At 35.0% G+C, this 9,807-nt stretch overlaps 1 protein-coding gene and 1 non-coding gene across 5 annotated transcripts; one reads left to right on the plus strand and one right to left on the minus strand.

Moving 5' to 3' along the window:
- The first annotated feature begins 5,019 nt into the window (after positions 1 to 5,019).
- On the plus strand, positions 5,020 to 9,197 carry LOC125201531 (sucrose transport protein SUC4). Of its 4 annotated transcripts, XR_007172930.1 has the most exons (7): positions 5,020 to 5,787; positions 6,982 to 7,703; positions 7,937 to 8,000; positions 8,077 to 8,120; positions 8,463 to 8,621; positions 8,710 to 8,785; positions 8,913 to 9,197. XR_007172930.1 is itself a non-coding variant. In XM_048099686.1 (6 exons), exons 1-5 carry the CDS (start codon positions 5,268 to 5,270, stop codon positions 8,619 to 8,621), a joined length of 1,509 nt encoding a protein of 502 aa, XP_047955643.1. In that variant the 5' UTR covers positions 5,020 to 5,267; the 3' UTR covers positions 8,710 to 9,197. The 4 variants fall into 4 exon arrangements, 2 of the variants coding, with proteins under 2 accessions (XP_047955643.1, XP_047955644.1); XR_007172929.1 differs by having other exon boundaries at positions 8,463 to 8,785; XM_048099686.1 differs by having other exon boundaries at positions 8,710 to 9,197.
- Positions 9,198 to 9,652: 455 nt separating this feature from the next.
- On the minus strand, positions 9,653 to 9,724 carry TRNAC-GCA. Its single transcript has one exon. It is a non-coding gene; the product is annotated as a tRNA-Cys (tRNA).
- Positions 9,725 to 9,807: the final 83 nt, after the last annotated feature.

Here is a 9,807-nt window from a genome sequence, read left to right on the forward strand (position 1 = left end):
AAAACAAGATATAATGATATCACATGATTAAAATAGAATATTATAAGATAAAAAAAGATTTTAAACCCGATTTAAACATGATTTAAACGAACTTATACAATAAAACTGAAGATACTTTTTAGAAAAAAAAATCATTAAATAATAATAATATTTTAATAGGTTACCCGAACTCAAACCGGAATTATCGAACGGTCAACTTGATAATAACACGTATCTAATAAGACTTGACTAAGACCTAGACCTATTAATTTTATATGTCATCGTGTCAGTGTTGAAAAATTTATAATCCTAATATGATGGGCACGGCTATAGAGTCTAATCATATAGTATATTGAAAAACTACTATATCGGACTTTTAAACGCCATCATGATCTCGTCGGAACTTCAAATGCTACTTCAGACTTCGATGCATCGAACTTCTGAGTAGCATTCGGACTTTAGAAAGATCATAACTAATTTATGATAAAAATCATCTAACATCTTGTCTACTACTATAATGAGTTTTGAACATTATCTTGGTAGCTAAATTTATAAACATCATCTCATCTGGATCTTGATATAGCAATGTAGCATCGCTAATTAACTTATAAACATCACCTCACCTTGGATTTAAATCAAGGAGATGGTGGCATTCTGATGTGAATCATTGAGATAATATAGATAATAATGAATACTGTGTTTTAAATAGAAAATATTCAAGTGCGACAAATTCTTACACGACGAAATATTCCGTCACTGTCCGATCAGAATTTTGTGATATACAGTAAATATGATTAATTATGCGTGTTTTTCAATTTGTAAAGTTTAAATATGTTTTCTCTCTTTCTATGTGGATTCAGAACAGTATGTTATTATTAAAATTGAAAGAAACCAAGAGTACTAAAAAAATCAATTTGTTAAACCATGTTCCTCTTTGTAAGAAATGGGTTAAAGAATAATGCCAAATTAATCACAAAGATGCCACGAATATGCGATAAATGTTAAATTTAAAGGCTACGCTATGGAAGACTCGAATCTAAGATCTTTATCTCTCTACCGTTTGGCTAACTCACACAGATCGATATGATTTTGGTACATAAAGAAGACGTTATACAACTGCCTGGGCCGCCCATGTAAATTGAGCATATCAAAAAAAATTATTTATTTTTTTATTTTCCCTTGGGACAGATACTAAAATGGTCGAGTAGCAGTAAAATTAAATAAAGAAGAAAATGAGTAGAATTCAATTCAGAATATTCAAGTTAATAAAAAAAGTTCAAAATATTGCATCAAATAATTGGGCTAAGTGTCCATGAATTAGTGGATTGATGTATAAATATTGAGTTTTTCTATGGGCTTCAGATAATGGGCCGACAAAAGGCGATTTTATAGAATCTATTGAATTATATTCTCCAAGCTTTTATTTTACTCAGTACTCTGTAGCCTTTTGTTTTCTAAAACAATTAAAATATTTATAAATTTACTATTTTATCTTATAAGCCCAAAGCTCCAACTAATATAGTATAATAATTAATCAATCATGTTTCTTTCCTAATCTCTGTAATTCTCAATGTTCGTAGTTTGTTCTTCCCAGCATTTGAAAAAACATTTGATATGTTCTGTGTTATGAATTGGGCATTTCATTATAGCGTTGTCAAACCCGAAATTGAAAAAATAATGACATAATGGAATTTATATATTTGAAATTTAATTTGGAGCTATGTGTTAAAATAGTAAACCTGTTAATATTTTGAATATGAGGCGTGACATTCATCCATTAGTCGAGCTTGAAATAAATGGTACACAAAAAAATAAGCTCTCATATAATATTGTGACTTAGCTTGTCGAAATATTAGGTAGATAACGAAAAATTTAACATGCATGATTAATCCCCAAAAGTCCATCTCAATTAAACTATATAGTCACCTAAAAATCGTCGAACTGACTCACTATAAATCCAATCATCATATTTATTCATATTGTGTCAAGTAGAGTATAAATAAAACATTTGAATAAATTAAGAAGTTTTAAAGAATAGTGTAAATTGTGATATTTTTTCATAAAAACACAAAAACGGGGATGCAAAATTATGATTAATTCTAGAAAAAAGAGCAAAGCAGCGCCAACAATAATTAGGTTATGAAATGATAAAAGTATTACTATTTCATTTTGTACAATATTAATTAATTAGTACTCCGTTTAGATGGTGTAATGATTTAGTTTGTATACGACAGATTAGATTCCTTTGAACTTTGATAATTAAACATAAATTTTAACTTTTAAGTATCCAAACAAGACCCATCACCTTTTTGACTATGAATTAAGGTGAGTGGAAGTTGTCGTTTTGCAATCAAATATACGTATTTTAGTTCCATCATTTGATAAATTGTTATAGTATTATAGTATTACGTTTATACTTTGTTATATATCTTCATATATATATATGAAATATTACAGCAGTACTTGATTACAATGTGAAAGCTTTTTATCGAAAAGTTTCAATAACGTTTAATTTTAAGAAATCCTTAGGAAAATGGCAAATAATTAGTAGTTCGAGTGTGTATTTAATTTAGGTATATTTTGACAATGATTGCTTTTGCAATCAGTGAGATATAAGATGACAATAAAATTATGTTTAATATTGCCTTCATTATAAAGGTGGAGAGCGATGTGTGAGCACTAAAATTTGTTTAGACTTGAGAGTAATGATTTTAATCAATGGATATTTCAATTTAAACCAAGCTAGATCCACATTATATTGGTGTTGGGTACTTAATTTCATTGTAGCAAGAATTTATAGTAGTAGTTCTTTAACTTCTATCTCAGATTCTCAGAGATATAAAATATTACTCATATAACTTGGATGTCGATCATAAATTAAATCTTTCTATTGTGAAGAAGTGAAGATACATGGATATGCCATTACTGAGTTGTATCAAGTTAAATATTTGAATATGACGTGAAAATATTATTTGAATTGTGGACTTTATCTCGAATATGTTGTATTGTGAGATCAATAGATTTACTATTCGAGCTTTTTTGTGTTCATAAAAAATCAACCCAAGCTCAATACATTATGTCAAATAGTATTAAAGAAGTCGCAATATTGATTTGAGAAAATTTGCCGCTAATTATAAAGTTTGATCAGATTTAGATATTTCATGCATCTTCCAAAATTTGAATAACAAATTACCAAAATTATGATAAGCAAACAAAAGAACGTAATTTAATTAGTCTAAAAAATCTAACAGAACTTACTTTGAAACTTTGTAGATCAATCACATGAGATGAACCTTATAAATACACCATGTGAACAGAATGACGGTAGCTCCCTACAAAAGGCAAATGAATTATGTGAACATGTACATTGAGTGCCAGCCAATCAAACAATAAACTAGCAACTAATTGAACATTTAAATATAACCATTTTTATAGTTTTGTAAATATTTCACAAGAACATATAAAACTGAATAAATAACGAATATCCCCATGCATCACTCACTAATCATAAATTTATAAATTGAACTTCGAATTAATAGTTCTTTATTTTTTTCAGTTAGTTCATATCGACATAAAAGTAACAAGTGGAATGATATCACATTATAATTTGATCCAATTTATGTTCATCCACCTTTATTAAACGAGCTCGAATAAACTTATATCAATGTGAAAAACAAGTAGCTTAGCTTTTGGTCATAATCATTTTTCTTTTTTTATTCTTTTTCTTTTGATAATGACTTATTATTCTCTTTAAATTATAACCCAACAGATTCAATAGTTACAATCAGTATATAAATATTTTCCTAAATATTACCCTTCCTTTCTCAACATAATTACTACCCTACCAATTTTATTCTTATCTGTGCTGCAATTGCTGATATAAATTTAAAGCTGCTAGGTTCCCATATTTTAGTTTCTTATAGTAGTATTACGCTACAACGTCAATACAATAATGTGTTTTAAGTTATCATAATTATCTCACAACCAATATGAGTATGGCTAAAGTAATGGACTTTCTGGTTAATTACGGAACCACATTAGATATTAATTAGTGTAGTGAAGGAGTATTATTTTATGGAATAAAATAATAGTAGAATGAAAAGAAAAAAATTGCTACTTAGCTAGCCAACAATCTTTTACTCCATATCAGATCCTCCATTTTTTTCAAATTTATGTATTTTCTCTATCCCATACAATTTTTAGGAATGGGTTCATAAAAAATTAGTAAGAAAGAATTCATGTTTGTATTGTAATTGGAGAAAATTTCCCACTGAAAAAATATTAAATGGATTGCTGTAAAATTTGCGGCGGCTTGTATGCAAAAAGGAAAGAAAAGAGCGCTAGAAGCCACTATCGTTTTAAAATAGATGTACTATCGACTATACTCTTACTCACTTAATTCTAATAAGTCAAGTGCAACTCCATTTCAATTGTTAAAACATTCAATTAATAGTTTTTTAGTTAACCCTTAATTTTGAGTTTCACTCGTAGATTAAGAGTTGGTGTCCAAGGTTTGCACTCTCACTCACTTCATCAATAGAAGATATGAGAAATATCTGAGATTGGAATGAAGATTAAAGGTAGCAGGTATGCTTGATGAAGCTCAGAGTTTGACTTTTCTATTTCTTCTCCTCTCTTTGGCTGCGTCTTGGGAGTGTTGTTGCTTGGTTGCTTTGGTGCTTGTCTATGATTTGTCGGCCTTCTTTTGTTAGTGGTTTCTTGTTTTTTATTAGCTTTATAATTCTCCTTTGTATGTTTGCTATAATTTTGAGCTGGATCACTGCTCATCTGCTATGATCTTGAGCCTTTTAAATGTATCAAATAAAAACTAAAAAATGATTAGACTATCCTTCCATAATTATGTTGTATTCTATTTTTGTCCACGATTTTGAATAATACTACTAATATGGAGCTTCAAAACAAATACTAGTAAAAAAGTTTATGCAACGTGCATTCCACTTTTATATTATCGGTTTCATGATACAGTATGATGAGTCCACTTACTAGTAGTACAATTTTTCCACATTAAAAATAAAATTAACCACTAAAAATTCTCTAATCAGATAGGAATAATATCTCCCAACAGCCCCTACACCTTTTCCCAAAAGCCAAGGACTCACAAGGGCAAATTCGTCCCATCAAATTTCAACTCCTTTTCTCGCCACCTTCACTCCCTCTTTACGCCTTCCCTCCACCACCGTCCACCGCCCTCGCCCTCGCCGGCGGACCACCATTTCTCCCTCCAACAACAACAAAAAAATACGAAAAACAAAAACACATCACCAATCATGCCGACTCCGCCGCCGCCGAGGGCAACAACTCCAAGCCAAAACACGCCGCTTCTCCGCGGCCCGGCCCCGGCCCGGCCCGCCAGAGTGAAACTCCGGACCCTGCTCCGCGTGGCGTCGGTCTCGTGCGGAATTCAGTTCGGGTGGGCGCTGCAGCTGTCGCTGTTGACGCCCTACGTGCAGGAGCTGGGGATTCCGCACGCCTGGGCGAGCATCATCTGGCTCTGCGGCCCGATCTCCGGCCTCTTCGTGCAGCCGCTCGTCGGCCAGCTCAGCGACCGCTGCGCCAGCCGCTTCGGCCGCCGCCGCCCCTTCATCGTCGCCGGCGCCGTCTCCATCGTCTTCTCCGTCCTCGTCATCGGCTTCGCCGCCGACATCGGCTGGTGGCTCGGCGATCGCGCCGATACCGGAGAGATCAAAATTAGGGCGGTGGCGGCGTTCGTCGTCGGTTTCTGGATTCTCGACGTCGCTAATAATATGACGCAGGGCCCCTGCCGCGCTCTCCTCGCTGACCTAACCGGTGAATTTCCGATTCTATATCCAAAATCCCCCTTTTTTCTGTGTTGCTTTGCTTTTGCTTAATGTGCTCTGCTTTTATGTGTATTACTATTAAGCTTATTGCTTAGGATTGTTGTCGATTCAGTGTAGAGGAAAGATCTAAGATTACAATCAATGATATTTTAGAAAAGGTGGTGAAGTTGAGGAAGATGGAGTTTTTTGTCTTGTTATGGGTGGAATGGAAGATTGACTTTCTAATTTCTTTTGTGGGGAAGGGTCTGAGGTTTTGTACATTGAAAGTTTGGTTATACTACTAAAATAGGTCGCTGTCGGGTTGATGAAAGCCGTGTATTATGAATTTGGGATGTACTTACAAGGTTAGTTGAAGATGGTGAAGAGCATTTCGTATCAAAATTGGAACCTGTTGAGTGATTGCAATCGAAATATGGTTGAGAAACAGAACCTCTTTTGACTATCGACTGTACCAACTAGTTATGAAATTGCACCAACAGCCTTGACTCTTGTCCTAGCTTGCCAGGGAGCTAGATTTGCCTCGAATTTTTGTCTCATTTCTTCAGCTTTTCTCAAACTAGCTTTATGCTCTTTCTGAGTTTCATGAGCTTCTTGTGGATCATTGTTAGTGCCCTTTTCCGCATCATTCACTAGCCAAGTAAATGTAAGAAGCTTGAAGTTGCATTGTTGTTTTGGGTTTTGGTGAATGAATTTGATGCCTTGTGAGATTGCCATATTTTTCGTAAAGGCTGTTCTGTGATGTTGGTGTAGTTGTTTGCTTCTTGCCCTTTTCTTTAGGTGCACCCTTCATTTTCCTTCTCATGTATTGGGTTGGCCGAAATGAGCACAGAGCATCCTAGCTAAAAGCATAAAGATTGTTGTCAATTCTTCTTTGAGTTTCTGCATCAGTACTCCATGAATTGTAATGGACAACTGATAACTGCTCTGCCGACTTCAGAGTAAAGCCGGTTCTCTGGTTGACATATGGCTAATGGATAAGGCTAGTATTCATATAAAAAAAATGCTACTCATAGTAATAGGATGGATATATTTTGGACAAAAAGATAGTCTTGCTTGTAGATCAGTTTATCGTTACAAAGTTTTACTTCTTCTGTGAGCATCGTCTTTCATTAATTAGTAGTACTTTCTGAATCAGGACACCCTTCAATTATTAATGGTTTTCTTTTGTTACATTTCATGATAGGAAAGGATCACAGGAGAACTCGAGTAGCAAATGCGTATTTCTCCCTATTTATGGCTATTGGCAATATACTTGGATATGCAGCTGGTTCCTTCAGTGGCTGGTTCAAGATATTCCCTTTTACACTCACTTCAGCTTGCAACGTCAGCTGTGCTAATCTGAAGGCAGCATTCATTATTGATGTTATATTTATTGTAGTAACTACATGCATAAGCCTGACAGCTGCTCAAGAACAGCCCTTAACGTCTCTCAATGGTTCTGCCCAAGAAGGTTCTCACGAGCGTGAAGCTTTACTCTGGGAACTCTTTGGAACATTTAGATATCTACCTGGTACGGTTTGGGTCATCCTTCTTGTTACTGCTCTAACCTGGATCGGGTGGTTTCCATTTATTCTTTTCGATACGGATTGGATGGGACGTGAGATATATGGTGGGGAGCCTAATGATGGGAAGAATTACGACCAGGGTGTTAGAATGGGTTCGCTTGGCTTGATGTTGAACTCAGTGGTCCTTGGGCTCACATCTGTGTTCATGGAAAAGCTTTGCCGGAGATGGGGTGCTGGATTCACATGGGGACTTTCGAACGTCCTCATGGCTCTTACATTTGTAGCGATGCTTATCATCGGTGCTATCAGGAGTAATATGGATCTCAACGGTGGTCCTCCTCCAGATGGTATTGTGGTAGCTGCCCTACTAGCTTTTACATTTCTTGGTGCTCCGTTGGCAGTAAGTTACTATATTCTTTATGAAGTTTCTGCAATATGTTCGCGAATGCTTATCTGCCTTACAATTGATCTCATTATTCTAAAAATTACTTAGTGAGATACTGAGATTAGTAACACTACTCATATGCATCATCTAGTTTCTTTCTATTGCTTTACTTGTGGAAATTGGGACCCGAATTTTCTTTAACCTTAGATATTTGCTATACTAATTTCTGATGTGTAATTTATTTGCAGATGACATATAGTGTTCCATATGCATTGGTATCTACACGAATTGAAGCACTAGGCCTTGGTCAAGGTTGGTAAATCATGATCTAGATGACTGGATCTTGCTAGTTGGATGTCACTTTTGAGAAATGATTTCGATCTTGCAGGGTTATCCATGGGTGTTCTGAACATGGCAATTGTAATCCCACAGGTATAGACTGCTCTCGTGTAGTTCAATAATTAAAATTTTTGGCTTCGGTCGAAGTTGAATGTGATCAATCACATTAATAGAGATAACCATACAAAAACAAACATATAGAACAAAAAAATGGGTATTGTGATTCTGTTATGTGTAAGTTTTCTTGAACAAATGGTTATTCCTTTTTCGTGTAAAACCATTCCTCTTCAGTGATTTTACTGTTTCATTCTATGCTTTTGACTATGGAATATCTGTTTCTGTTTAATTTTTTCATGTGGCAATTACAATGAGAAGTGCATGTGACGTGATACTTCTCTATCTGTAGAAACTCACTAGTTCCAATTTTGAGAACAGATGGTCGTGTCCCTGGGATCCGGTCCATGGGATCAACTCTTTGGTGGCGGCAACGCCCCAGCCATAGCTGTTGGAGCAATCGCTGCATTAACTGGAGGGCTTATAGCCATCTTGGCGATTCCCAGAACAAGAGTTGAAAAACCGAGGATCCACCTCTAGGTATCAGCCACTCCCGAGTTTAGAATGTGTTCTGGTTTTGAATGATTCTGCGGATACGAATGCATGGTTTTGGATTCATACTGTATAGGGGACCTGTCTTACACTTTGTCTAAGAATCGGACCATGGATTCAAGAAATAGCTTCTGAAGAAAATGCCATTAGGGGTATGTGTGAAGCTTCTGCCGTAGCGAGCACTGAACACTCTTATTTGGATTTACGTTTTCCCACGTTTTGAATTAAGAAGGCACGAAGGGACACTCTTATTAGTGAAGTTTTGTTGTCATGTAACAGATTGATATATTTATGTCTGGCGAGACCGGTATCAGAACATCATTGTTCTTAGCCTCGACCGATGTAAATAGCAGCAGAGGAACCCGGTGTCGTTGGAGTACAGAACTGAATGATGTAATTGTGAAGAATAAATTTCTTCAGTGATCTCCTTATGTTCATGTCTTTGTTGTTGTTGGAGAAGTCGTGTGTGTTTGATGTTATTACCATGGCTGCAATTGTAGTAAGTGAATAATGAGGAATTTATTGGAATAAAATACTATGTTTTGTGTGTGGGGTTTATTGGAATTTATGCAGCACTGAAACCATTTTTTGAAACTTATTTGCTGTTTCTTTCTAAACAAAATAAAATTACCAATTTTCGATTTTTTTTTTTCTGTTTATTGACGTGGTGAAAACAACTATGAGAGAAGACACCAACATGACCTGGGTGGTTCAAACTCTTTGGATCTTACCAAAAACTTCATTAATATAAGTACATCAACACAAATAAATAGTAATCGGAAAATTGTATAAAATGATGGCGAATTGAAAATGACTATTAATCGGAAAATTGTACTATAAAATAATGGCCAATTGAAAATCATTATTAATTCTCCTTTGATAAAAAAGGAGCACTATTAAACAGGAGCATTAAACCCACGATATAACACACTAACATGACATAAAATCATGTGCCGAAAACTAAATGTTTCATATTTATTGGGACGTATTAAACAGGAAACAAAAAAATTAAAAAATAAAGGGCCCAACCGGGTTCGAACCGGTGACCTATTGATCTGCAGTCAATTGCTCTACCACTGAGCTATGGACCCTACATGCACAACATTTCAAATAAATTTAAACATAATACATCCATCGTAATGAAATATGAATAATTAATTACATACATTGGACA

This window comes from Salvia hispanica, chromosome 1 (genome assembly GCF_023119035.1).
Source record: "Salvia hispanica cultivar TCC Black 2014 chromosome 1, UniMelb_Shisp_WGS_1.0, whole genome shotgun sequence".
Taxonomy (NCBI): domain Eukaryota; kingdom Viridiplantae; phylum Streptophyta; class Magnoliopsida; order Lamiales; family Lamiaceae; genus Salvia; species Salvia hispanica.

Bases quoted from the DNA above. Each gene is read 5' to 3' on its own strand.
- LOC125201531 (XM_048099686.1), top strand. From the start codon at position 5,268: ATGCCGACTCCGCCGCCGCCGAGGGCAACAACTCCAAGCCAAAACACG. The intron at 8,001-8,076 runs GTTGGTAAATCA...TCGATCTTGCAG, and splicing joins AGCACTAGGCCTTGGTCAAG to GGTTATCCATGGGTGTTCTG. The intron at 8,121-8,462 runs GTATAGACTGCT...TTTTGAGAACAG, and splicing joins TGGCAATTGTAATCCCACAG to ATGGTCGTGTCCCTGGGATC.